The sequence below is a fragment of the Talpa occidentalis genome, unplaced genomic scaffold (assembly GCF_014898055.3).
Source record: "Talpa occidentalis isolate TD23 unplaced genomic scaffold, MPIMG_talOcc4v2.1 talOcc4.11, whole genome shotgun sequence".
NCBI lineage: Eukaryota > Metazoa > Chordata > Mammalia > Eulipotyphla > Talpidae > Talpa > Talpa occidentalis.
The window spans coordinates 92,073,583-92,101,390 of NW_023601104.1; the positions used below are offsets into that span (position 1 = coordinate 92,073,583).

A 27,808-nucleotide genomic window follows, 5' to 3' on the forward strand; every position below is an offset into this window, starting at 1 on the left:
GCAGAGGCTTGGGAAGACACCGAAAAAAGCCAATGAAGGGGCTTGGTGTCCTCATCTGTAAATTTAGAGAAGAGCTTGATATACTGTCTTTTCCAGCTCATTTCCTCACATGGGAGGCTCTGTGTTCTCCAGTGCCCGACGGCGGCCCGGCCGCATGCCTGGGACGGACGGAGGCCGGTGCGGTGAACACAACACCTTCAGAGAGCTGACACTCGAGGGAAGACAGTGAACAGAGAAAACACACACTGATTATGCGGTTAGTAAGCGCAAAGAAAAAATGGGAGACAGGAAAAACAACCGTCTGACCGCTAGAAGCGGCGCCTCCCGCCGGTTAAGCGAGAGGCGGGGGCGTTCGGTGCGGAGAGCCCAAGGCACGCGGGAGCGCGCCAGCGGCCACGGTGGCGCATGCGCCTCGGGCCGCGTCTGGACGCAGTCGCCCGGCGTCTCCCCCAAAGCGCATGCGCGTGGGCTCGCGCGGGCACGACCCTCGTGCGCCACCGTGCGCGTGTCCGGCGGCCTAGACGGTTAGTGTCGGGGAGCTGGTGACACCGGACTCGAGGTGACGTGGGGAGAGCAGGCCACGGACGCATGACCCAGGAGCTGATGCCAGAAGGGCCCCGGGGCTCCGCCTGCGCGCCGGCTGCGGCGGCCTCCGGGCCGGGAGCGCGGCCGGGCGGGCGGGCGGCTGGGGGTCGGGGTGGCTACTGCGCCTGCGCCGCCGCCCCCCCCCCCCCCCCGGCCGGGAGCCGAGCGCCCCTTTGTCCCAGGAGCTGGGACCCTGACAGGACAGGGGTGTACTCAGGAAGAGGCTGGGTGGGGCGTCGCTGCAATGCTTAGTTAACGTTTACCTCTCACTCGCTGCCGACTGCAAATCCCATTATTTCGGAAAACAGGGGAGCTGCGCTCGGAGCGCTGGGGTTCGAAGCCGCGTCTCCCGAGAGGCCCCGCCCGCCTGCGGGGAGGGGGGCGACCTGTCATTACACCCCAAGGCTGTTTCCTTTCCCTGCAAGAAAACTTAAAAGTCAAGTTGCGACACCCTTTGCCATCATTGTTATTGCCAGTGACCAAAATAGTATTAATGCAAAAGAATGTTACTAAAGACTTTTGAAAACTTTGTCAAAGTCATACAAGAACAAGATTTTCAAATCAAACGATGCTAATGTCCTTAGGATGAAAAGGAATTTTCCTGCCTTGACCGTTGCCATTTTCAGTTTCTTTCCTTCGAGGCAACTGCATTGAACCACTACCACCAATAATGACGGTGGTGATGATGATAAATCTCTTTATGTCTTCTTGATACAATTAGAGTTAAAATTCTTTCCTCTTGTTTATTACTCTCCTTATTACAGGCTCTTTACACTTCACTGTTTTGTTTTTTTTTTTTCTAAAAGTCATGATATTGTGTAATGTACCAATGTTATGAAACTTGGACTTTTTTTCATAAGTAATTTCTAGCTAACATTTCTTAGCTGAATTTAGTTGATGCATCTGTTTTTGGTAAAGTGATTGAATTTTGAACACTCTTTACGAGTCAACTTCAAGTGTGATTATGAGTTCACTTTGGGGCATGTGGGATTTAAAAAGGGGCAGTGAAAATGATGAAATTATGACGGTTGCTTTGGATATTAAATCCATTGCACCAAGCATGAGCTGTGTAGTCTGCCTAGAGATCAGAACTACAGTTTGTTTTGTTTTGTTTTGTTTTACAAGGTGGTTTAATAAGCGATTTTATTATTTACCTCAAATGATAATTCTTCATAATGCGCGTGAGAAATGGGTAATGCTATGTAACTCTGAAGCTTTGATAGTGTTTGTTTCCCCCTCCCATAGGCAATTCTTCCCAGTCCGAGAAGGAAACAAGTGCCTGCCTCTCTCACCAGCTTTCAACCTGCCATGATCAAGAGCTTGTCAACTGAAGTGCAAGCCAAATTGCGTTCTGGTCTGGCTATATGCTCCTTGGGCCAGTGTGTTGAGGAGCTTGCCCTCAACAGTATTGATGCTGAAGCAAAATGTGTGGCTGTCAGGGTGAATCTGGAAACATTCCAAGTTCAAGTCATAGACAATGGATCGGGAATGGGGAGTGATGATGTAGACAAGGTGGGAAATCGTTACTTCACTAGTAAATGCAACTCGCTACAGGACTTGGAAAATCCAAGGTTTTATGGTTTCCGTGGGGAGGCCTTGGCAAGTATAGCTGACATGGCCAGTGCTGTGGAAATTTCATCCAAGAGAAACAGGACAATGAAAACTTTTGTGAAACTCTTTCAGAATGGAAAAGCCCTGAAAGCTTGTGAAGCTGAATTGAACAGACCAAGCACCGGGACAACAGTAACAGTATATAATCTATTTTACCAGTTACCTGTAAGGAGGAAATGCATGGATCCCAGACTGGAGTTTGAGAAAGTGAGGCAGAGGATAGAAGCACTAGCACTCATGCACCCTTCCGTTTCCTTCTCTTTGAGAAATGATGTTTCTGGTTCCATGGTTCTTCAGCTCCCCAAAACCAAAGACATATGTTCCCGATTTTGTCAAATTTATGGACTGGGTAAGTCCCAAAAGTTAAAAGAAATAAAATTTAAATACAAGGAGTTTGAGCTTAGTGGCTATATCAGCTCTGAAGCACATTATAATAAGAATATGCAGTTTTTGTTTGTGAACAAAAGGCTAGTTTTAAAGACAAAGTTGCATAAACTCATTGACTTTTTATTAAGGAAAGAAAGTATTATATGCAAGCCAAAGAATGGCTCTGCCAGTAGGCAAATGAATTCAAGTCCTCGGCATCGGTCTAACCCAGAACTCCATGGAATCTATGTAATCAACGTGCAGTGCCAGTTCTGTGAGTATGATGTGTGCATAGAGCCAGCGAAAACTCTGATTGAGTTTCAGAACTGGGATACTCTCTCGGTTTGCATCCAGGAAGGAGTAAAAATGTTTTTAAAGAAAGAAAAATTATTTGTGGAATTATCAGGTGAAGACATTAGAGAATTTAGTGAAGATAATGATTTTAGTGTATTTAGTGCTACTCTTCACAAGCAGGTGTCCACTGATGAAAAGTGTGACGAGGTCTGTTTCCAAGAAGCATGTACTAATATTTTAGATTCCTATGAAATGTTTAATTTGCAATCCAAAGCTGTGAAAAGAAAAGCTACTAGAGAAAACATAAACACAGAAAATTTTAGGGATCCAGAGGTTATCAGAAAAAAGACAAATGACTCATTTTTGTATACTCAAGAATCAGATAGCCCAAGCCATAGTAAAATGACAGAGTCACCCTTGCAAAACAAAGAGCGCTCTTGCTTAGAATTAAGGCTCATAGAACAAGAAACAGCTGAAGTATCAGAATCAGGAGAAAGTAAGAAGCATAAAAAATCTTGCTTAGAACTTAACTCTTCAGAAAATCCACCTGCAACAAGTTCAGAAATGTTTGCAAGCCCTTCTCAAACATCACATCACTTGGAGGAGAGTGGAGAAGACCTAGAAATACGGAAAGTTAGTACTGCTCTTAAAGACATGGCTTCCAACATCCTGATGAACAATCAAATTCAAAATCAAGTAGAGAGATTTAAAGAGGCTACTGAAGTGGAATGCCAACCTCTGCCTTTTGAGACAACATTATTAAGAGCACGTGGTGCTCATAGAGAAGAAGAAAACAGAAAGGAAGAACCTAGTAATTGTGGAAGAATAAATGTTTTTAGTTATGGACAAGTTAAATTATCTTCCACTGGCTTCATAACTCATGTGGTACAAAGTCAGCAGGCTAAATCGACAGAAACAGAGCTTTTATTTAAAAATTGTGTTCAGTCTGGTCCTGTGAGTGCCAAAGAAGCATTTGGAAATAGAACATGCCTTTCAGTTGAGGCTCCAAATATCTAAGATTTAACCCACACCCACACGTTAAGTAAAGAATTCCCTCAGCTGCCCAACAAAAAATTGAGCAGAGCAAGTAGAAGTTATGGGATAGAGAGCAAGCCTGTAGCAGCTTACAAAAATTCTGCTGTTTTCCAGGAACACAGTGAAAAACCACACACAGGGTGCTTATTACCTAACACAACCTCTTTCCCTTGGTGTAGACATGTTTCAAGTGGTAGTAAGAAAACAAAGAAATTAATCAGTTCCTCTAAACCCATAGCACATAAGAAGCTATGCTTAAGTTTGCAATTAGGATCTTTAGAGAAGTTTAAGAGGCAATATGGGAGGGTGAAAAATCCTCTGAATACAGAAGAAGAAGAAAATAATAATTGTGAAATCATTACCAATCTCAGCCCTCAGGTTGAACCTGACATTCCACAGAAAGACAAAAACCACATTGATAACTCTGACATTTGTGACATCACCACTCTGAAACATAATGATTCAAATAGTAGCTGTCAGCTAGTAAGTCGCATCCTTTATTCTGAGAAGTTTCCATTCTCCCAGGAAGAAGATTGTTTGGAACAGATGCCTTGCTTAAGAGACAGTCCTATAACTCTACAGGAGTTACCTCATATAAATGAAAAACCTTTGAGCATTGAGAAGTCACCTGCATCGTTAGCTTCTAAATTATCCAGAATGAAAGATTCTGAAAGAGAGATGTGCACAGTGGAGATGATGAATCATTTTAACAAACTTCCACAACCAGATTCCAGTAAGAAAGATGGTAATTTGTACAGTGGGTTAACCCAAGACTCTTACAAGTTACTGAAAAATGAACCTACAAAAATAGAGGGTGGCATCCTCCCAACATCAGACTGGGTGGCACAGGATCACTCCTCCAATAAAGATGTTGAAACATATTCTAACAATGTTACAATAGAGAACTCTGTGATGCCAGAAACTCCTTTGATACCCCCTTATGATAATTCTCCAGTTACCAATCAAGATTCAAATGTTCTTATAGCCTCACAACAACAGATAGGAAGTCCTGACCCCTCTAATAGAATGCTACTGAGTCACATGGAGGACTCCACAGTGGCGCCCAACGGAACTTGTTTTCAGAGTCAGGAATCGGCAGCAAGAACTTGTTCTGAAAATGAAGAGCCAAACACACGTTCTTTGGATTGGCAGCAGCATTTTGATGTAGCCCTGGGAAGGATGGTCTATATTAACAAGATCACCGGTCTTAGCTCGTTCACTGCACCTACAGAAGATGCTCAGGCTGCTTGTACTAAAGACCTGACAACTGTGGCCGTGGATGTCGTGCTTGAGAACGGTATGTGCACAGTATTCACTGGCATGAAATGCTTTTGAAATAGGAATAATGTCAAGGGGTAGAATCGTCATTGTTGAGATTATCTCAGCACTTAGAGAACATTTTGAATTTTAATTATGAAGCATCAATACTATTTAAATCTGGAAATACGATGAAAGACCGATGCAGAAGTGTATGTATATGTGTCTGTGGAGGTGTTTGCAGGGGAGGACAAGACAAATTTTTATGAAAATGGTACTATTAATAGTACCGTGGTGCTGTTCACCATGGCACAGTCCCCCTCCTCGGCCACCCCCCACACCATATAGACAGCTCTCCTGGAAATGTGTCTCCAAGGCACTTGTAATGGCAGTGCGGTAATTTTTTGGGAAGTTGCTCTCTGTGACTCCCAGTTTAAGGGCCAGAATGAGCCTGTAATCATCCTTGGTCTCCCAGTAAAACCTATGGCTCCGTCCAACACTATATTTATGAACTTTTTTCCTAGGTTGACCATAAATTTTTTGGAATATAGGTTCAATATGTACTTTCATAGCTATACTTTTCAAATGTGCTTTATTATAATATATATGCTAATCCACTTGATCTGTTTATGGCATAAGAAACTGTCATTTAGGAAGACAGTAAAGTGGCTTTTAGATCATAACACAGAATTATATGAGAGCCTAGACTAGGACTTTCAGTTCTCAGGTCTCATGCAACATTAAAGGTGACTTTGTTTTGGCAGGTGTTGAGAACCAGATGTTGGGAGATGGTAAAGCTGATTTCCATCTGGCTCTAATCTTGGTTTTACATCAGGAGGGTAAACATTAAATGTACAGCCACAGTGAAAGTCTTGAGTGCTACAAAATAATGTAAATTGGTGAATGTAATCACAAATTAATCTCTTTTGCAGGAAGCTCTATTTAAGGTTATATCGGATCTTTTTTCTTTTTTTGGCTGTAAAAAAAAAAAGTACTGTAGTAACTCTCAAAATATTAAATAGGAGAAAACCCTTTCCTTTCAGTACTGCTCCTGAGACTATCAGGTTGCTCTTAAAGACACACGTGTTTTTCAGTCTGTGTCCTGATTTATACGGAATACTTATCAGAGGTAAATCTAAGGCACTGCACCTCATCTTCCTGAAATACAACTACTTCTGATGTGGTGACAAAAAATAAATAAATAACTGGAGGGCCTCCCCTGGTGATGCAGCGGTTGAGCGCTGGGCTGCGAAGCTGCCCACAGCCTCTGCAGCGCCGGTTCGATCCCCAGCCACCGGCGAGGGTCCCACATGGCGCAACAGACCTCTCCTGTCTCACCTACTGCTCCCCTCAGCAGTGTGTTTCGTCTGTCTGCCTGTTCTGTTCCCCGCTCTGTTGCTGGTGAATTCTCTCACCCTCCCGCGCACCAGCCTGTACGCTGGTTCTTGTATAAAATAAATAAATCTTAAAAAAAAAATAACTGGATTATATTAATCTGAGAAGTCTATTGCTAAAACAGAGGGAGAATGTTGCCTACTGCGCTGAACATAAACAGGCTCCTGTTAAATAAATCTAGATGTTTAAAACACTTCAGCCTACTTAACTTTCAGGGTTAGAAAGTATTGTAATGAACTTTTTGAGGGTCATTTTTTTTTTTATAGAGGCATGTTTTATTTATTTGTTTGTTTGTTTGTTTTGTTTATACATGCACTGGGTACAGTCAGAAGTGAGGGAGGGTGAGAGAATTCACCAGAGCCAGAGCGGGGAGCAGAGCAGGCAGAGGGACCGAAGTACACTGCTGAGGGGAGCTGAGGGCGGCAGGAGAGGTCTGTGCGCCATGTGGGACCCTCCTCCTGTGGTCGGGGAGCAGCCGGGGATCGAACCGGTGCCACAGAGGCTGCGGGCAGCTTCGCAAGCCAGCGCTCAACCGCTGCGCCACCGGGGAGGCCCTTGAGGGTCATGTTAAACCCAAAGCTTCATAGTGGAAAATCAAGTATTTGGGGTACAGAACAAGTAGATGACTGCTAAGCACCCTCCATTCACAAGGAATGTTACCTTTCTGGAAATTACTATAGTGGGAAATTGTTGAACCAGGCATAACAATGTTACATAAGTTAAATTATTAAGAGGTGATCTTAATTGTACAGAGGAGAGGATCTGTAAAAGTAATTTGAAGGAGTAGTGTCTAAATCCGGGCAGTTTTTTCTTTAAAATATCTTTAATTTTGTCATTCTGAATCCATCTCTCTCTAATTTTGGTTCAACAAATATATATATATTTTAAATAATAGTTTTGTCATGTTTTGTTCCTGTTCAAAAAGAGTCAAATTCAGTGTTGTTTCTAAAACTTAGAGCTGGTCATATTTTCGAGAGGAGGGGAGAATTTGGGCCCCATACGTCTAGACTTTGGAGTTTAAATTGAGAACTTTCCATTCATTCATCTCAATTTACTCACTCAATTGTTGACTCTTCATCCTCTGCTAGATGCTGTCACATTGCAGATTAATTGACTTTGCTTTCAGGAGTTTGGTCTATTAGTTAAGACAGCTAACCAAACATAATTATACTACAATGAAGTAAACGTTACAATAGAGATTTACGCTGGGGAGACGAGACCTATTAATGAGAGGTTTGTGATAGCTGCACCAGGCAGCAAAGGATGACAATTAAGTATGACCATATGTCTAATACAGTTTTTCAACAGCAGCACTGAAGAAGTTTCAGATTAGATAATTCGTTGTTGTAGGGTTTGTCTTACCCATTTTAGTTTATTTAGCAGAACTCCTAACCTCTGTCTGCTAAGTGTCAGTAGCACTCCTCACTGAAGTTGTAACAACCAAAGTATCTCAATACATGGTCTAAATGTTCCAGATGCAAAATCTCCTGTGTTGAGACTCAGTGATCTATTTCAGGTTAGTCATTCTGTTGGGTTTATATGTATAATGGGACTAAGCATTACTGTAGATTTTTTTTAAAAGATTGAATTATTTGTTCATATAAGAGCTGGGGTACAGGCCAGAGATGCGGGGGGTGAGAAGATTCACCAGAGACAGAGTGGGGAACAGAACAGGCAGACTGACTGAAAAACACTGCTGTGAGGGGAGCAGTGGGCGAGACAGGAGAGGTCTGCTGCACCATGTGGGCTGCTCCCTGGCCCTGACAGGGATCAAACTTATGCTGTGGATCGCTTCATAGTGCGGTGCTTAACCCCTTGCACCTCCAGGGAGGAGGTAGATTTTTAAATTAGTACAATTATTTTATGAAAGAACCTCTGACTATCAATCTAGTGTTCCATAGTCTGCTTGTGTTTTGATTCAGTTTATGCAAAAAGATTTTATGTAACTTAATTTTTAAGTAAGTTGTTTATATTTGAGTTCAAATGTCTAGTTTTTTCTTGTTTGTTTGTTTGTTTTTATATTTAGGATCTCAGTACAGGTGTCATCCTTTTAGAAGCAGCCTTGTTCTTCCTTTCCTTCCTAGAGCTCGGGAAGACAGGATTATGATGATACGGAATAACAGAGGTAGGGGCAATCACAGAGATTGCCAGTACAACTACCTGGTACATACCGTGCCACCTAATTAAAAAAAAAAACAAACAAGAAGCGTTTTATTATTAAGCTTGATCAGTGCCAGCTGTGCCTTACTGGAACCAGAAATTCCCCACGGTCCTATTTAACAGCAGAACTAAGTAGTTCAGTGCATGCATTTAGATCAGAAATTACTTTTCCAGACTTGAGGTCAATACTGGGTGACTATGCACAGTTTGTTGTGTATTATGATTGAGAAAATGTTTCTTATTTTTCATGATTGGAGTTGCACTCCATATTGCAATGGTTTTTACATAAAATTCTTAGATTCATAAAAGCTATGAACATTTATTGACTTTTTCTTTGCTTCTGGAAATAGATAAGGTATATTTTTTATCTAAAGGAAGTGAGACTACTAATTTGATCCTGTTTCTTCAGGGCTTTTATTTTGAAAAATCTTTGTAAAGAGTTGGGAGAAAAATTTACAATGCCAGAAGATAGAGTTATCAACGCTAGTTTAAAAAGCAACAGGTGAAAGTAACTTAGAGACACAGCAAATACTGAGCATTTGTGAGTGTGGGAATAGTACATCTGATCTTTGGTTTTGAGGCTGCACCACAACAAATAGGAGATGCCATTCACCCTTTTCCCTGAGGCTTTTGATGCTAACTTTATACTTGTCCCCTTTTGTCCTAGATACTATGGGTGATGCTCTTGGTAGAGAATCGCTTGAGTCTTTGTTCTCAGAATGGAACAATCCAGTATTTGCCCGTTTTCCAGAGGTGGGTCTGCAACAATTTTTCTTTACCTGCTACTTTAAAATTTTAAGCTGAATATTAGCGTGAATCACTGTACTGATTTGTAATTTTGAATGTGAAGTAGGCATGTTTCCAAATAATTTATTTGGAAATTAATATTTAATGTAGAGAGAAGGAATCAGAATTCATAGCATCTTGGGAACTCACACATTTTGGATTAAACATGTATTATCAGTGTGTGGATAGTGAGTGCTTGCCACTCTTAAAAACCCTCACTTGCACCTTTGGCAAAGTATTTAGGATGGTGATAGTAAAAAACTGTTTTCATTAGATAAAGATTAACTTCAGGGAATCTTCTACAAAAGGGACAGTTCATCACTGGACCTGAGTGGATGTTCTCGGTGTGTTATCACAGAATGTACTTTGTGTGTAGTAATGAGGATGCATAATTGTTGAGCATTTGATTACTAATTCTTCAATTAAGATGTCTTTAAGAAATTGATCATGGAGCATAGACAAATAGTTGTTGCAACAGTATTGGGTTTGCCAGTAATTTTGTTTATAAACAAAAATTATCATTTGAGTAATAATTCATAGTCTTTTGAATCTCTGTAAATACCCTGAATTCAAGCCACCTCTACGTTCTGTAAAAATGAGCTTTTTTTCTTCTTTTTTTGCGCAAAAGAACTAGGGTACAGGCCAGAGGTCTGAGGGGTGAGAGGATTCACCAGAGACAAAGTGGTAGCAGAACAGAAGGATTTACTGAAATACACTGCAGAGTGGAGCAGCGGGCAAGATAGGAGAGGTCTGCTGTGCAATATGTGGGTTAGTTCCCTGGCCAGGGATTGAACTCAGGTCATAGTGGTGATAGTGCTGAGACTTAACCCCTAGGTCATCAGGGAGGCCCAAAATGAGTATTTTTAAAGCACTTTGAGATTTTTGGCAAAACAGTTCTGCAGACATAAAAAATTAAATATTAAATGATGTTTGTGTTCGTCTTTTTAGGTTGCTGTTGATGTGAGCAGTGGCCAGGCTGAGAGCTTGGCAGTTAAGATCCACAACATCTTGTTTCCCTATCGTTTTACCAAAGAAATGATTCATTCAATGCAGGTAAAAGATTGACTTTAAAATCTTATTTTAAAAAAATCTGTAAGACCTAAGCTAGATTAATTTTTGTGATATTGGATTAATGATACAGACCACCCTTGTCAAGCCACATATACTTTGAAATCTCTCTGGAGGTTTTAGCATCAAGAGGAAAAGCAAAGGGCTTTAAAAGCTCTCTGATCATAATACATTATTACTAAGAGTCATTCTGTTGGAAACACCTTGGGTCTGCTCTGACATTTGCTGTTAACACATCCATCTTAGCTGCCTTGTGGTCTCCTTCCTTTTATGTCTGTGTTCACTCTACTTGCTGGTCTCTCCCCCGTCCTAATGGCTCCTCAGTTCTTCAGCACCTCACGTCAGTCTTAACTATGTATAGCATACTACAAATTACACTCAATTAAGTATAGTTCTGTCTCCTTCTATGCAGATAAATCTTTGTTCATTTTTATTTAGTTTTATACCGTTTATTTGAATGTGTGGCAGGTTCTCCAGCAAGTGGATAACAAGTTTATTGCCTGTGTAATGAGCACTAAGACTGAAGAGAATGGAGAGGCAGGTAAGGCTGACGTTTAGCCTCGGATTAGTAACCATCTTCTCTTCTACTAGCCTCCTTCAACGGTTATTTTTTATTACACAATCAGTTGCAATGACTTGGACAGATGAGAGAAAACCAATCTAAGTTGCCATTATGAAACAGTAGTTTTAAAGTACATTTTGTTTCGAGAGACATACACATAAACATATATCTATAAAGTATGTGTTCAACTATTAACAATAGTTCCTTTGCAACTGAGAATGGAGGTGGGCCAAGGGGATATTTTATCTCTTTCTCTTTAAAATATTTTGTAAAAAAAAAAAATATATTATGTGACTTTTAAATAATATCTTAATGTATTCCCTTTATAATAATAGAAAATTTATGAAATGAACTGTTAGGTTTATCAAGAGTTACATACAGTATCTTGGTAACCTGCTTTAATAAAACAAAAATAGTTTGTAAGTACTATTAGTAGTTATTATTGTAAGATATTACAAATATAAATACATTGCACTTACAAGATTATCGGTAGTAGTAATTTATTCAACAGATATTGATCAAATGTTTATTGTATGCCAGGGACTGACAGTATTAGGCCCACCAATAGTGGGAAAAAAGATATATGCAGGGGAAAGAGATAATTAATTAATTTAACACATGTTAAAATTTAAACTCTAACTAGTGATATGGAGTTGAGAACTGAGCTGTTGTAAGAACCTGTATTGGGAGATTTGATTTAGTCAGAGAAGCCTTCCCTGGTAAATGATATCTGAAGTATTAGCTTGAATTAATGAGATTGAGAGAGGGGAGGTATATGCTGGGCAGAGGGAATAAGGTGTAATTGTGATCTCCTCTCCCTTAGGGAGGGGAGTCCAGGCAATGCCTCTGGAATGAGAATAAGGACCTGGGACAAGAGAAGCAGATTGGAGCCAGGTTTTCGATGCCGGTTACGAGCTTTGTCTTTGTCCCAGCACCAATTGGAAGCAGTGGATAACTTTTTTTTTCTTTTGTGTTATTGTTGTTTTTCTGATACTGCTTTTGCAGTGGCCTGTGTCATCACGTGTGCATCTCAAAAATAATGTTCTGGTTGTAGTGTGTAGAATGGATTAGGTGTGGGGGTGCAGGCCCAGTAGCAGCAAAGAGACTGTTGGGAAGGTGTGATCTCTAGGAAATGATAGTTATCTGGGACCGGTGCAGCCTAGAGAGAAGCAAATGTATTGGAAAGATACTTAGGGCGTAAAGTTGTTGAGAAGCAAAGGAAATCACCCTTCACCCCTCTGGGTTCTTCTAGGTAGCTTAGAATGAAACAAGTATCAGATTGATTTTTAAAAAGCCATATAATAATAATATGTATGGTTTCTGTGTACATGGGTGAGACCCAGCATGACTGAGTAACTCACACGTGGCTTCAGATGCCATCTTAAATAGCTTATCAGGGGAGGTTGGGGGAAGAGAAGGGAAGTCAAGGTGTTTGGTGGGGGAAAACAAAGCGATTTTTCTGTCTTCTTCTGAAGGAGATAGGGAATTAGGTCTTCCTGGAATAGACCTGTTACAGAGAGAACTTTAGATATAAAAATCAGAAAAAGACTTAACCCAGCCTTCCAAGCCCCTCCCTGAAATCAAGTTTTTGCCAAACGACATGTTTGGGGTTGGCAGATTTTTTGTTCCCCTACATAGGCATTGTTTACTTTTATCAAATTCAAGAGAATTTTTCTTTCACTGTTATCAATGCAATAAGCCTTAACCTTTTGGCCAAAAGAAGTAAACATACAAGCTAAAAAGATGTATATAGGTACTAGAGAAATCAGTCCACCTGCCAGTGAAAATTGGCTTTTTGGGTCCTGACATTTTGCCTCCTCTCTTGCATCTCAGAGTCTAACGTCTTGTTACTCACTATCAAGGTCTATGAATAGCACTTGAGTGTTTGTTAAAATTGTAGAATCTTGTATCCTACCCTTAACTTACTGAATCAGAATCTGTGTATTAATAAAATGCCAAGGTGGTTTCTATGCATCTTACAGTTTGAGAGGCCTGAATCTAAAGCCAGGTAAACTGTGACCAAATGGCCAAATTCAGGCTCACCTGTTTTTCTCTATTCAGGGATAGAAGAATGGTTTTTATATTTTTAAATAATTGGGGAAACAGCAAGAGAATATTTCATAACACATTAAAATTATATGAACTTAATATTTCAGTGTTCATAAATAAAGTCTTATTGGAACACAGCTATAATCACATATTGTCTATGGCTAGTTCGCTTCAAAATGAATGGTTGAAGAGCTGTGACAGAAGCTATGGGTCTAAAAAGTCTAAAATATTTTCTATCTGGCCTGTCACAGAAAAAAAATATGCTGGCCTCTGATCCGAATTGTACTAGAATTTCATTCATTGTGGGTTGTAGCTTACAAATCAAGTTCAGCTGATTTTAATAATGTATCTTTCAACAATCCTGCACTGTATCAAATTTTAATTAATAACGTAAAACCAGTGTTTAAACAGGGTTTTAACCTTGTTTTAGAAATAGAGTTTTTCATCAGGGTTAAATTTGTTGTCGTTTTCCCCATAATTTTTTAGGAAATAAAGGCTATAATTTTTACTAATCAGTATGTATGTTTCTTTTATCCTCAAGTTGTTAAATTGTTTAACCTTTTTCTCCCTCAACACACCATGATTATTTTAATATTGATCTGAGAATTGGAAACTTCAGCAATTGTTGCTGTTCTTCTAGGTGGGAACTTGCTAGTCTTGGTGGACCAGCATGCTGCCCATGAACGTGTCCGTTTGGAGCAGCTTATTATTGGTAAGGATCTTTGGGACTAGAAAGGATTTGAGACTCCCCATCAGAATCAGAATATGTGTCAAAGTAAATAAGAAAAAAAACAGAACATGTAAACGAGTTTTTCTAACTGTGGCTGTTGTAAGAAAAGCTGAATTGTATGTTTAAAAATTTTAGCTAAAGCCTTTGGTTTGGCTTCTTTTGTAATTGAAAGAATGTGGTTCTCCTTTCTGATTCAAACATGTGGGTCTCACATGGTCAGAAGCATATTTGTATGTATTTGTCATCAACCCTGAAGATTGAGACATAAGGATCAGGCTGCTTTATGACGACATCCAGCACAAAGATAGGCCCTCGTAGCCCATGCCCGTCTGGCCTTCTTCACAGCTCACCAGGCAGGGACCACCAGCACACTATTTGTTTTTATTTTAAAATTTAATTTGTTTTTGAATAGGTCATATTAAAATAGGGTCAGGCTTGAAAGTTTCCAAAGGGAATTTAATAAAGTCTCCTTTCTACCCCATCCCTCACCCCACCTCATTTCTTTTCCAGGGACAACCATACCAGTTGGTTATGTGTCCTTCCCAAGGCAATATGTGCTTTTTAATCTCTGACCATTTTTCTCAGCCCCAAATGGTAAAATACCGGGAAAATCTTGACTGTGCTCAAGTAGTGAAAAATCCTGTGACAAAGAATTCGCTGAGGGGGCCTCCCCGGTGGCGCAGTGGTTGAGCGCTGGGTTGCGAAGCTGCCCGCAGCCTCTGCGGCACCGGTTCGATCCCCTGCTGCTCCCCGGCCACCGGAGGAGGGTCCTACATGGCGCGCAGACCTCTCCTGCTGCCCGCTGCTCCCCTCAGCAGTGTACTTCGGTCCTTCTGCCTGCTCTGCTCCCCGCTCTGGCTCTGGTGAATTCTCTCACCCTCCTGCGCTTCTGACTGTACCTAGTGCTTGTGTAAATAAATAAATAAATAAATAAATCTTTGGGGGGGAAAAAAAAGAATTAGCTGAGGACCCAGGGAGATGTGTCATGTACCAGTGGCAGTGATATTACTTTCATGTTCACTTTCCCTTATAAAATGAAGACCTAATTGTTGGGAAAGATCTAGTCAAGACAGTCTTAGAAAAACTTACTTGCTATAGACTCTGGACCACTTGAGATTAGTAGTAATTAATTCTCTCCAAAGCCTGGGAAACCCTTCTGAAGGCATTGGGAAGTCTTCTTGAACTATAGAATTATATAGTGAGCCCTTGTTGTATTTCCCCAGTTATATTTCTGCATTATTCACTTCTGTTACTGAAACCACGTTTATTGACTACCGGAATATTGCAACATTGCCTGCTTCAATTGACTGTAAGGTTTAAGTCTTAATATTTCTTATTTTGGAAAATAACTGCTAAAATAAATAAATGGACTGCACACTTTCTAGTTGGACTTTAATAATGGAAATTCAAAGCCTGAAAGTGAATATTGAACAACCTGCTAGGCAGTGTAATGATTAACATAGTTCTGCCTTACTATGCTTCATTTTTAGCTGACTCTAAGAGACTTTCCTTCCTACTCTTCACCTGATCCTCTTTCTTCCAACAGATTCCTATGAGAAGCAGCAGTCACAAGGCTCTGGTCGGAAGAAATTACTGTCTTCCACTATAAGTCCTCCTCTGGAGATAACAGTCACAGAAGAACAAAGAAGACTCTTACGGTTAGTACCACCAAGAGAGTGTGACATTGGTAGTGTAAATTCTAACAATAATTCTGTAAGGAATAAGCAGACATAGTGTTCTATTTTTTCAGAAGAGACAAGTGAGACCAAGAGAGGTTACATGACTCATTCACGGTGATAACAACTGTGAAGTGGTGGCACCGGCACTCAGATATAGGTTTTCTGACTCCAAATTTTGTTGTTTCCACTATAGCACATCTGTTGAGTGTAGGATGGAGTTTCCTTCATAATTTTTTCCAGCGGTTGGCTTAGAACACTATTACCATTTCTTGGAATAGTGAGTGTTTATGCTGTGCTGTTTCTGAGAGCAAAGTTACTGCAGTAATTGCTTCCATTCTGCTTTGCCTTGGTGCATTCTAGAATCTTAGTTTTCATTACCATAATCATATTGGGAAGAAAGTAAAACACTGGGCCACAAGGAGCAAATCACATAGTGAGTCACCAGATAGGATGTTTTCCCACTCTGGGAAGCACAGTTGATTGGAAATGAAAAAGGGAGAATTGTCTGTGAATTATTTTCAGGTTTGGGACAATGCTACTGCCAATAAATCTTTTCCCCTGGAGCATAAATTATATTAGAGGCAGATCCATATATTTACATCCCGTTAATCAGGACTTCTCAGTTCCTGAGGCTGTTAATTACCTCCCTGCTTTAATGCTGATTCAAAACATTCTCAGCTGTTTGGTTTGTGCCAAACTTCTTTAAGTGCCAGCAACAAGGAGAAGTTGGCAATTCCTCAGTGAAGAATAAAAACTTAGAAACAAATTGATCTTCTCAATGGAAAAGAGGGAAAAGTAAATGAAGATTACTGTAATTCAAAAAGGAAATTTGATAGTAAAATCCTAAAAATAGTGTGTGAGAGAAAAACAGTACAACTTTTTTTTTAAAAGATTTATTTTTATTTATTTATACATATAAGAACTGGGGTGTAGGCCAGAGGTGTGAGGGGTGAGAAGATTCACCAGAGACAGCGTAGGGAGCAGAATGGGCGGATCTGCTGAAATACACTGCTGAGGGGAGCAGCAGGCAAGACAGGAGAGGTCTGCTGAGCTATGTGGGTTAGCTCCCTGGCTGGGGATCAAACTTGTGCTGCAGTGGATGTAGATAGATTCAGAGTGCTGAGACTTAACCTCTTGCGCCACCCGGGAGGCCCTAAACAGTATAACTTTTAAAGCTTGTGGCAGCTTTTGAGAAACTATTAAGTTTTTGGATGTGGTAATGAAACATGAATGAAGTAACACTTTTACATTTGAGGTTATCTTTTTAGGTGTTACCACAAAAATCTGGAAGATCTGGGCCTTGAAATTATATTTCCAGATACCAGTAATTCTCTGGTCCTTGTAGGAAAAGTACCACTCTGTTTTGTGGAAAGAGAAGCCAGTGAACTTCGAAGAGGAAGATCTACTGTGACCAAGAGTATCGTGGAGGTAAGACAGAGCTGCAGAGGTTGAGGAGATGGCTAAGTGACCTCGTGGTTTATTCAGCGGTTCTCTCTATAGTCAGCTTTTATTCAGTAAGTATCTGTGATTAGCTCCTGTGTACCAGGTGCTAGAGATTCAAAGATGGATTAGCTCAAGGCGAGGAAGAACATATAAATAATTATAATACGGTGAAATGTGTCAAGGTATGTTCAAAAGTGCTGTGGACCAACAGAATGGTAACGGTGTCCAGGGAGGTAGAGATTAAGGAAGCTGCCACAGAAAAGCTGTTTTGTAGTTGTTTTTTAGGGAAAGTCTTACAGAGCAATAGGAGCCTGCCAAGTACAGAAGAGGACAGAAGGGCATTCTAGACAGCAACAGATAACAGAGACCTGAGTGGATCTGATATCTACCAAAATTATATGGCTCTAATTTCTAGAGGTATCCAGGGTAGTGGTGGCACCAGATGAGGGACTTGATAGGTTGTCATGGCCAAATGATAAAGCGATTTAACATATTCTGCTAAGTGGTTAGCCTTTATCCTGTAGGCAGCCAGTGAAGAGGAATCAGATGCATTTTAGCTTTGCATTTTAAATATGATTACTGTATAGACTTCATTGAGAAAGGCCTGCTGAGGTGTGGCATGATGAGTTGAAGAGGACCGTTACTTCTTTCTTGGGTTTCTTTTTTTTTTAACAACAGACATAATTTATTTTGTCTTTGTTGCTTTTTAGTCCTCCTTTTTAATTTTCTGTTAGTTTTCTTGATTTCTCTTTTTTCCTTCTACTGGTTTAGAAGTTGAATTGTAGCCACATACTTACCAAAGATTAAAGTTTATATATTTTTCTCCATTCTCTTCCTAAACTGCACACAAACCTTACAATACTTAGCTTCCGGCACTCTTCCATCTTCTGCATTGTTTCCTATTTCAATTCTAACTTGTTCTTTATCCTCTTGGTAGTCATTGATTTTATAGTCACTGTTTATTTAAATTAACCAAGAGTCTTTGTTCACATTGCTTCTTTTACCATACTTATTCCTTGTCTTCAGTTTTATACTGAAGTAAATCTCTTAAAAGTTCTTTTACCAAGAGTCCATGAATGGGCCTCCCTGGTGGCTTAGGGGTAAGTCTCAGCGCTATCACAGCAGTGGCCTGAGTTCAATCCCTGGCCAGGGAGGTGACCCACATGGCGCAGCAGACCTCTCCTGTCTCGTGTGCTGCTCTCCTCAGCAGTGTATTTCAGTAGATCTGCCTGTTCTGCTCCCCACTCTGTCTCTGGTGAATCCTCTCACCCTCCACACCTCTGAGCTATACCCCAGTTCTATGCAAAAATTAATAAATAAAATCTTTTAAAAAATAAGAGTCCATGAATGATAAACTACCTTTGAAAATATCTTTATTTTACCTTCACATTTACCTGATTGTTTAGCTAAAAATATAATTCTGTGTTGTCAGTTATTCTATAGTATTTTGAAAATATTCCATTACTTTTTTTTTTAAAGATTTATTTATTTATTTATTTATACATACATACATACATACAAGCACTGGGTACAGTCAGAAGCGTGGGAGGGTGAGAGAATTCACCAGAGCCAGAGTGGGGAGCAGAGCAGGCAGAAGGACCGAAGTACACTGCTGAGGGGAGCAGCAGGCGGCAGGAGAGGTCTGCGCGCCATGTGGGACCCTTCTCCGGTGGCCGGGGAGCAGCCGGGGAGCAGCCGGGGATCAGCCGGGGATCGAACCAGCAGTGCAAAGGCTGCGGGCAGCTTCGCAACCCAGCGCTCAACCGCTGCGCCACTGGGGAGGCCCTATTCCGTTACTTTTGACATTCTATTTTTGCCATTGAAATCCATTGTCTAGCTAATTATTATTTTGTAGGTAGTCTGATTTTCTCTCTGGTTGTTTGCTTTTTAAGATTTTCTCCTCTGTCTCTGGTGTTCTACAATTGAAAAATGTAGAGTTGTTATCATTTCAGGCATTGCGTCTTCGTCCCATATTTTATTTTGACTACTAGAAATCCTGTCAGATGTCTACTGAACCTTCTCTTTCTATTCTTCATGTCTTTTATTTTTCCCTTTATTTTATCTCCCTTTGATGCATTCTGGGAAATTTCCTCATTTGTTTTCCAGTGAACTAAATTAAATTTTCTCCTTACCTGAGGTTTAATTAGATGTTTAACTTGTCCTCTGAGTTTTTCATTTCAGTGACTATATTTTTTATTTGGTGCATCATCACATATATATTGTCTTTTTAAATCTGTTTAGCAGTCTGTTTTATCCATTATGGTTTCTTACTCTCTAGCTCTTTCTACTTGGGGCACAGACAAATGCACATCCATTTTGTCTACCATTTTCTGAATTACTTTAGTAATATCTAAAAATTAAAACAGATTTGTGGATAAATTGTGGGCTAGGTAGATATGAGAAAGATTTAAGGTAGGGAGAGGAGTTGGGAGGCCATCACGCTGGTTCATATAAGAGAGGAAGAACGGAGAGGAAGAACTTAAAACATAATTTGGAAAGTAGAATCAAGAGAACCTGGTAGCACTAGAATATAAAAGGGATAAAGGGAGTAATACAAGCAATGATTCTGCGAGTTCTAATGTGGGTGAGCAGAAGGGTGGGGTTGGTATTGACAGAAAAAAGGCCATGGTTGAGGAGTACTCTTGGCTGAGAGTCGGCTTAGGTACCCAGGTTTAAACACATGAATGTGCCTTCAAGAGGCATGTCCAGAGGCGAGGCAGACTGACAGACCTAGTGCTTGGGAAAGAAGGGCCCTCTACATAACTATTTGGGAGTTAACAGCTTATATATTTTGATAATATCAGAAACTGGAGCAGAAACTTCTAGAGGAAGTGAGATTGTCCAGGGAAAATATGAAGACTAGAGAGCAAAGAGTAGAGGCTGTGGAACACCAACATTCAGGGTGTATATGTTTTGGCAAAGGTCTGGAAAGCTACTGCCAAAAAGAAAAAACTGTAAAGGATGATTGAAAATATTTGGTCGGGGTAGGGGGCGTGGGGAGAGTAGCACTGCTAAAGCCAAGGAAGTTTTAAAGAAAGTCAACCATGGCCACAGGGTGAAGCCTGAAAAGTTGCATTTGGCTGTCATGAGGACAGACTTCAGTTACCTTGTGGAATCATTTTCAGAGGTCGGGGGGGTGGCAGAAGACAGGGTTTGATGGTCAGGGAGGGTGTGAAGAGGGGACAACTGGAGCTCAGCAGACTGCTCTTTCAAGAACTCTGGCTGCACACGGAAGAGACATGGAGAAAGGTCAGGAGTGGTTGGGAAGTGTGGGGCAGAATACAAGGTTCAGGAAAGATCTTTTTTGTGTTCAGGTGGGAGAGATTTAAGCATATATGTAGGCTAAGCATGAGGAGACATTTGTAATGAAGAGGCCGTTAACAGTGCCAGCTTTGGGATTCCCTTGCTTTCACCCCTTCCCAAATTGTGCTGTGGTCAAACTTTGCCTTGCTGTCAGCAGCATCCTTTTCTACCAACAGAGCTTTTTTCTCTAAGGCTTCACCTCCAAATTGTCTTAAATCCAAAAGATAGGATCTGCCAGAATCTTTTATTGTAATTCAATCCCTAAGTATTTAACCAGAAAATTACAATAAAAGCTTTCTTAAAGTGACTTCAAAGCCTGACGGTAAGGAGTTTACTTCAAGTTGAAACAAAGCTTATGGTTTCAGAAAATCTTGATTATGTTAACTCAGGCTGATCAAGAGAGATTTTGTTGACTCTGGAAAAAAAACTGGAACAAAAACTGTCTTGAAGAGGAGGTAGCTGCTTGGATTCTAGCTGATGAAAGATCACTGATACGTCTTTTTATAGAGTTCTGTCCATCAGCCTGATGGATGAGCCTTTTTAATGCTATTTAAATTATCCACCATAAACTGCACTACTGAAATATGAAATGAATAGAAGATGAGATTCATCTTCCCCTTACCAAATATGTAAGCATGAAAAAGGATAACGAAGTTCAGTTTCATCTGTATCTACACTAAGCCTTTTTAATGGGTCAGGTGTTATGAAATATCTTTTTGTTTAGGTTTGTTTGGAGGAATACATAGTTTTAAAAAATATATAGTACCTACCACTAGCTTTTGCTAAGTATGCTCATTTATAAACCTGTTGGACTTCAGATTATGTGCGAGGTAGGGAAGAGAATTTTCCGAATCTGATTTGAAAAGAAAATCTACGTGTTGTAATCTTAGAAAGTGAATTTATATATCACCATATCTAGGAGTAAAGAAATCTGTGTTTTCTTGTAAAGAAATTATTAAATGTGCCATATTTAAAAATAACTTCTTGCCATTACGTTTTCTTTTTTTGATCTACCACTATCCCTTATAGCTCTTTGACCCTTCCTTCCTCCCCTGCAGGCCCCTTAACCTCAGAAACCTCAATTTGGTTGTCAGTGTTTGCTTATTTATAATCATTTTGTCTGGTTTTAGTTTTACTGTAATGTTGTCATCTTAGAATGTGTTAGTAAATATTCTTTCTTCAATATTTGTAATAGCTTGAGCAAAATTGGCAAAATTTCTTTAAAGTTTGATGAAATTTACTTGTAAAGCCACCTAGTCCTGGGCTTTTGTTTTTTGGGAAGATTTTTGATTTCTGTTCCAATTTTCATAATTGTGATTACTCTGATTCATGTTTTCTGTTTCTTCTTGGTTCATTCTTGGTAGGCTGTATTACTGTAGCACTGAATCTGTTTCTTCAAGATTGTTGGCATATATATAGTTGTTCAAATTTTTCAAATTTGTTGGCATATAGTTGTTCATAATAACCTATAACCCTTTGTATTTCTATTATATCTGTTGTGTTTTTTCCTTTTTCATTTCTAATTATATATAAAGTTTTCTCTCTTCTTTGTGAGCCTAACTGGAGGTTTGTCAGTTTTGTTTATCTTCTTGAAGAACCGACTCTTGGTTTTACTGATCTTTAGTACAGTCTTTTTGACCTTCAGAAGTTAGACAAACTGAACATGTGAATAATTTCTTTAAAATCCTTTTGTAAATATTAACATATAGAGGGATATTACTATTGGAAAGGCTGCCCCTGGGACAGAGATATATTGGTACGGAGAAACTTAACAAAATAATGCCTAGGAAAATGAACTTTTGGACCCTAAGGGAATTGTCAAAAGAAAAAGCCCATGGGAACTAAAGAGACTACTTTTGTTTATTATATTTAAGCAAGTGTTATTCTGAGTGCACAGTTGTGTTGATGATTGTTGTGTATTTATTCTCTTTGTATGTAATATTACACTTGTTGTGGCTAAAATTATAAATACAGACAGCCTCTTGGTGAGAAGCCGCCCTGATATTTAGAATCCGTTGAATCATCAAGGCTACTCTTGCCAGTTACATAACCCCCTAGGCTGATAAACTATCACTTAAGAAGGTTTCAGTAGCTAAATATATTCTCTCTTCAATAAGAAATCTATTCACTTGTCTTAGTATTTCGTATTCCAAGTGCGTTATAACAAATTCTTTGCACCTAAGTGTTGTATTGCTAGAGAGCTCTCCTTCAGGAGGCATATAATGAAGAAAATTGGGGTATTTTATGAACTATCAAGTATAAGATAATGATAGACTAATACCTTTCTTTTCCTTTTTGCTTTGTAGGAATTTATTCGTGAACAAGTGGAGGTAAACCTTTCTCTTCTTTTGGGTTTCACACAGAGGCACCACACAAAAGGCTTCATTGTCTGATCTCCTTCCATTAATAAAAAATGTATTTATGCATTAGCTACTCCAGACCACGGGAGGCATCCAAGGGACTTTGCCACTGACTGTCCAGAGGGTGTTGGCATCCCAAGCCTGCCATGGTAAGTAAAACACCTGCTGTTGGATGCCTCTCTGCTAAGTACTGGCGGGTACAGCAATTAGGAAAGAAGCAGAGAGCACATTTGCTTCTTGGCTCATGAAGGATAAAATTTAGATCAAGAAACTGAATTAAAATGAATATGAAAGTCATACTTTTTTTGGTGAACTCCCACTCACTACATGAATAAATCTGTCTTTTACTAAATCTGTCTGTTCTCTTACTAAAAAAAAAAAAAAAATGAATTTTAAAAAGTATTTTTGCAAAGCAAAATAGCAACATATGTATTTGATCATAAACATAGACTGATTTATATGAGTGGAGGAGTAACTTACAGGAGAAGCATTTTGAGTCAAGTTTTAAATGAGCTGAGGAACATGGATTACTACATGAGGAGTAAACAATCTGTGCGATTTACTCAAAGGCAGAAGGAGATTAATTCTATGAGGAACACTGATGAGTATGAAGAAACTAGGCTGGTAAGGAAGAGGCTAAAGGTGACAGTATACCTGTCTTGCCTGCTGCTCCCCTCAGCAGTGTATTTTGGGAGATCCACTTGTTCTGCTCCCCGCTCTGTCTCTTGAATCCTCTCACACACAGCCCCACACACACCTTGGGCTGCCCCACAGCTCTTGTATGCATAAATAAATAAATCTTAAAAAAAAAAAAAGGTGACAATACAACCTTTAGATTTTACAGAGAAGGGTAATATGAAAAATACGGAAAATGGCTTTGGAGGAGTTTACTTAGGGAACATGACCTGTAGGGTCCCTGGCAACAGTTACTTGGTCACAGCGGGGTCTCCAGTCCCCTGACACACTCCCTCCATTTTCTCCATCTACTTTCTCTTCTCTTCCTTTGTTTTCTGGCTCAATAACCTCAGCCCCTCATTTGTCTCCTGCAAATACCTTCTCCCTTCTCCCTTTATCTCATCTTTATCCTCATATCTATTGCCTCACCCAGTTTCATCCTATCTACCTTCAGGCTGTATCTTAAATCTGTGTGATGTGGTGTCTCCCACGTCTCTAGTTCTGCCGCTGTTGACTCCTCTCCCTTAGTCTCCCCATGTTCATTCTGGCGCCCCTTCAAGCCATTCTTCCCTCAGCAATCTTTTTTTTTTTTAAAGATTTATTTATTTATTTATACAAGCACTGGGTACAGTCAGACGCGTGGGAGAGTGAGAGAATTCACCAGAGCCAGAGGGGAGAGCAGAGCAGGCAGAAGGACCGAAATACACTGCTGAGGGGAGCAGCGGGTGGCAGGAGAGGTCTGCGCGCCATGTGGGACCCTTCTCCGGTGGCCGGGGAGCAGCTGGGGATCGAACTGGCGCTGCAGAGGCTGCGGGCAGCCTCGCAAGCCAGCGCTCAACTGCTACGCCACCGGGGAGGCCCTCAGCAATCTTTTTGAAACATTCCTCTGAGCATGCCATTCTGCTAAGGTGTTTCCTTGACTACCCATCGCTCTTAGGAGAAAAATTTTATTCTCTGTCCTGGCCTTTGAGGGTTTCAGGATCTGGCCACTGCCTGCCTCCCTAGTTTCAACTCTCATCACTCCCCACCTGGCTGTTTACACTGCAGCCTTCTCCTTGAGCTTGGGCTCGTGTGCTAAACTTCTGCCCTTTGCCTTTCTCCTCTGTCTGAAAATACGTTTCTGCTCCTCCGGGCAGCCCTTCTTCCTTAACCTGAGGTCTCAGATTATTTTGCCAGGAAAACGTCCCTGGCCTCCTTAACTTGGCTTGGTTTTCCTATTATATATTTTTTCATACCCTAGATTTTATCAGACCTATATTTATAGTTTAAGTTTTTGTGGAATTGTTTAATGTTCATTTCACCTACTAGACCATAGGCTCCATCTGTTTCATTCACTGCCTGGCAAATTTCCTAATGCAAAGTAGTATATATTTAATAAATATTTGAGTGAATTAATGTATGCATAAAGGCAGGTCCTGACAGTATGCGAGTTTAGTTTAGATTATGGAAGCAGGAAAAAGAAGCACATGAGTAGGAAACAGTGAGAAATCTTGGTTAACAGACTGTGGACACAAGATGACCTCTATTTCACACACCTGTGAGGAGTAGGGGGACCTATTGTTCTTGCTCCTTTGAGAACTCTGAAAAAAAATCCTAACAAGTGAAGGACAGCCTCCTACAAGGATTAGGAAGGCAGCTAGTCCATAAAGAAAAGCTAAGAAGAGGGCCTCCCTGGTGGTGCAAGGGGTTAAGCATCACACTGTGAAGCAATCCGCAGTCTCTGCAGCACGAGTTTGATCCCCGGCCAGCCAGGGAGCAACCCACATGGCGCAGCAGACCTCTCCTGACGCGCCCGCTGCTTCTCTCAGCAGTGTACTTTGGTCAATCTGTTTGTTCTGCTCCCCACTCTGTCTCTGGTGAATCATCTCACCCCCCGCTTCTCTGGCCTGTACCCCAGCTCTTGTATGCATACATAAATAAATCTTTTTTTTAAAAAAAAAAAAAAAAGAAAAGCTAAGAAGACAGGTCAATTCAGAAGTGTTAGTGTCATACACAGTTGTACATGCCAATTTCAAGTAGTATTAAAGCTACATTAAGGAAGCCTAAGAAACATCTCACTTTTCCCAGAGATTTGGCTCTGACCCAGAATAAGCATGGGCGTCCCGGCATACACACATAACCTTGTTTCTGTCTTTCATCCAGGGGCCATTAAGTTTAATGATGGCCTGAGCCTAGAGGAGAGTTGTCGCCTTATGGAAGCCCTGTCCCGCTGCCAGCTGCCGTTCCAGTGTGCTCACGGGAGGCCATCCATGCTGCCGTTAGCAGACATAGACCACTTGGGGCAGGAAAAACAGGTACGCTAATGACTAACAGGACAAGAGGGAGAAAGGTTTATCTTTCTTTTCCAGCTCCTATTTTCCAAATGTAATCTGTCTTAATCCTTTCTAGAATACAAGAGTTTTGAAAAATATGCTTTGGAATTTTTATATAAAGCCTCATCATTTCATCATCTAGCTCAAATTCAAAGTGGAGCTTAGGCTTAACTGCCAGATTATACATATGAAGCTTTTGTATTTTTTAAGCTTAACACATGTGCAGACTTATGCATCTGCCACCTACCGGCTCTAGGCTTGATGAGATGCGGAAGTTCCCTCTGGGGCTACAGAAAACTGGTAGAAACACAGCACATTCACTGCTGGCACATGTAGCCTAAACACCCACTGCTTGATGGGCCTTGCTGGAAATGGTAGCTACCCCCGAGGACCTCTGGAGTTATGACATGGGGATCACCAGGCAGGAAATCAAACGAGGAGAGCGCTCCATGTTTTGGCTGCTTCCTCAGCCGTCCAGGAACAGTGATGTGAATAATGCAGCAAAGGCACAGAATGGTTTGAATTAAAGAACATTTTCTGTCCTTGTTGTAATCTTAAATGAAACAACATGAGAGCATAATAGAAATGTCCACGTTGCCGCAGAATCTTTCATTTACCTTCCCTGCTGGGGGCTATAAAGTCTTTTCTTATATGGAGTCTCAGGTAACTTATGTTTCCTCACTCATCCAGTAGATTATACCCCATTAGAAACTTTGTTTCACTTGACAAAGAAAAAAAAGAAAAAAATTTTGTCCCCATTCCCAAGGAATGGAAATCTATGCTTGAATTCTCCAGTCCCACTTATTCTAAGGAAATCTACAATTTTTTCTGAGAACTTGAAACAGATTTAAATAGCCACAGTTGGGCCTCCCCGGTGGCGCAGCGGTTGAGCGCTGGGTTGCGAAGCTGCCCGCGGCCTCTGTGGCGCCGGTTCGATCCCCGGCTGCTCCCTGGCCACCGGAGGAGGGTCCCACATGGCGCGCAGACCTCTCCTGCCGCCCGCTGCTCCCCTCAGCAGTGTACTTCAGTCCTTCTGCCTGCTCTGCTCCCCACTCTGGCTCTGGTGAATTCTTTCACCCTCCTGCGCTTCTGACTGTACCCAGTGCATGTATAAACAAAACAAAACAAACAAATAAATAAAATGCCTCTATTAAAAATAAATAAAAAAATAAATAAATAAATAGCCACAGTTGGGGAATATTTATATGCCACTTAGCTTTTCTTATTGCTCACTGGAGTTACTCTCTTTCTTCCTGTAGATTAAACCCAATCTCGCTAAACTTCGTAAAATGGCCCAAGCCTGGCATCTCTTTGGACAAGCAGAAGGATGCGATACAAAGCAAAGCTTGCAGGCATCTGTGCCTCCTGGTGAGCCACCATGAGAACTGAATTACTGATCTCTAAGGAACCCAAGGAATGTTAACTGTGTGCTCTGAGCAGAGGGTGAGCTGCGGACACCAGCCCAGCCCAGCCCATCAGCCTGGTGCATTCCAGCAACCTCAGTCTTCCTGGGGCGGATGATCCCTTTAATTAAATAGTCCAATGGAATTCAAGCCTAAAGACAGTTTATTCATTTGCATCCATGAACTCAGGAGGTTGCCCTTATTTTTTTGTAACTTATTTAGGGATAAAATTTAATGATTAATTGCCTGATTTTCTGGTTGGTTTGCTTGATTGTGGGGGTGGGATGTGTTTCAGTTTTGTCTTGCATTATTTCCCAATTTCATAATTTGCATGTATGTAATTCACCTGATGCTGAAGTCCCAGGGATCACGTCTGCCTTCCTATAGGGCCCACAGTTGCCCCAACTCCCCCTCCCCAACCTCTACCCCAGCCCTCTTCATCCCCCTCTGCTAGATCTGACTTCAAGAGCTGCTCCATGCTCAAAGAAAACATCCCCTGCAGTCTTCCATCAGGCCTTTAGTTACATTATTTAAGCATTAAAAACTGTTGATTTAAAAAAATAAGGACAAGAATAGAGAAAATTTAATTAAAGTCCTGGTCCTGGTTGGTTTATTGCCTCTAAAAACTTTCAGCGAATGATGCTGTTCACATCCTAAAATAGTGGAAAGGGGGCAGTACTACATGCTTGTGTTTTAAAAAATATATTTTGTACTTTATAAAGTATCTCTTTATGT

At 40.7% G+C, this 27,808-nt stretch overlaps 1 protein-coding gene across 1 annotated transcript; it reads left to right on the top strand.

Moving 5' to 3' along the window:
• The first annotated feature begins 519 nt into the window (after positions 1-519).
• MLH3 (mutL homolog 3) lies at positions 520-27,808 on the top strand. The gene is given in 13 exon segments (XM_037503845.2): positions 520-559; positions 1,831-5,188; positions 8,570-8,668; positions 9,371-9,456; positions 10,438-10,542; positions 11,026-11,098; positions 13,809-13,880; positions 15,445-15,556; positions 16,846-17,005; positions 22,630-22,653; positions 22,754-22,832; positions 25,501-25,652; positions 26,930-27,808. Coding segments are annotated over 12 exon segments (4,380 nt in total). The 5' UTR covers positions 520-559; positions 1,831-1,893; the 3' UTR covers positions 27,053-27,808.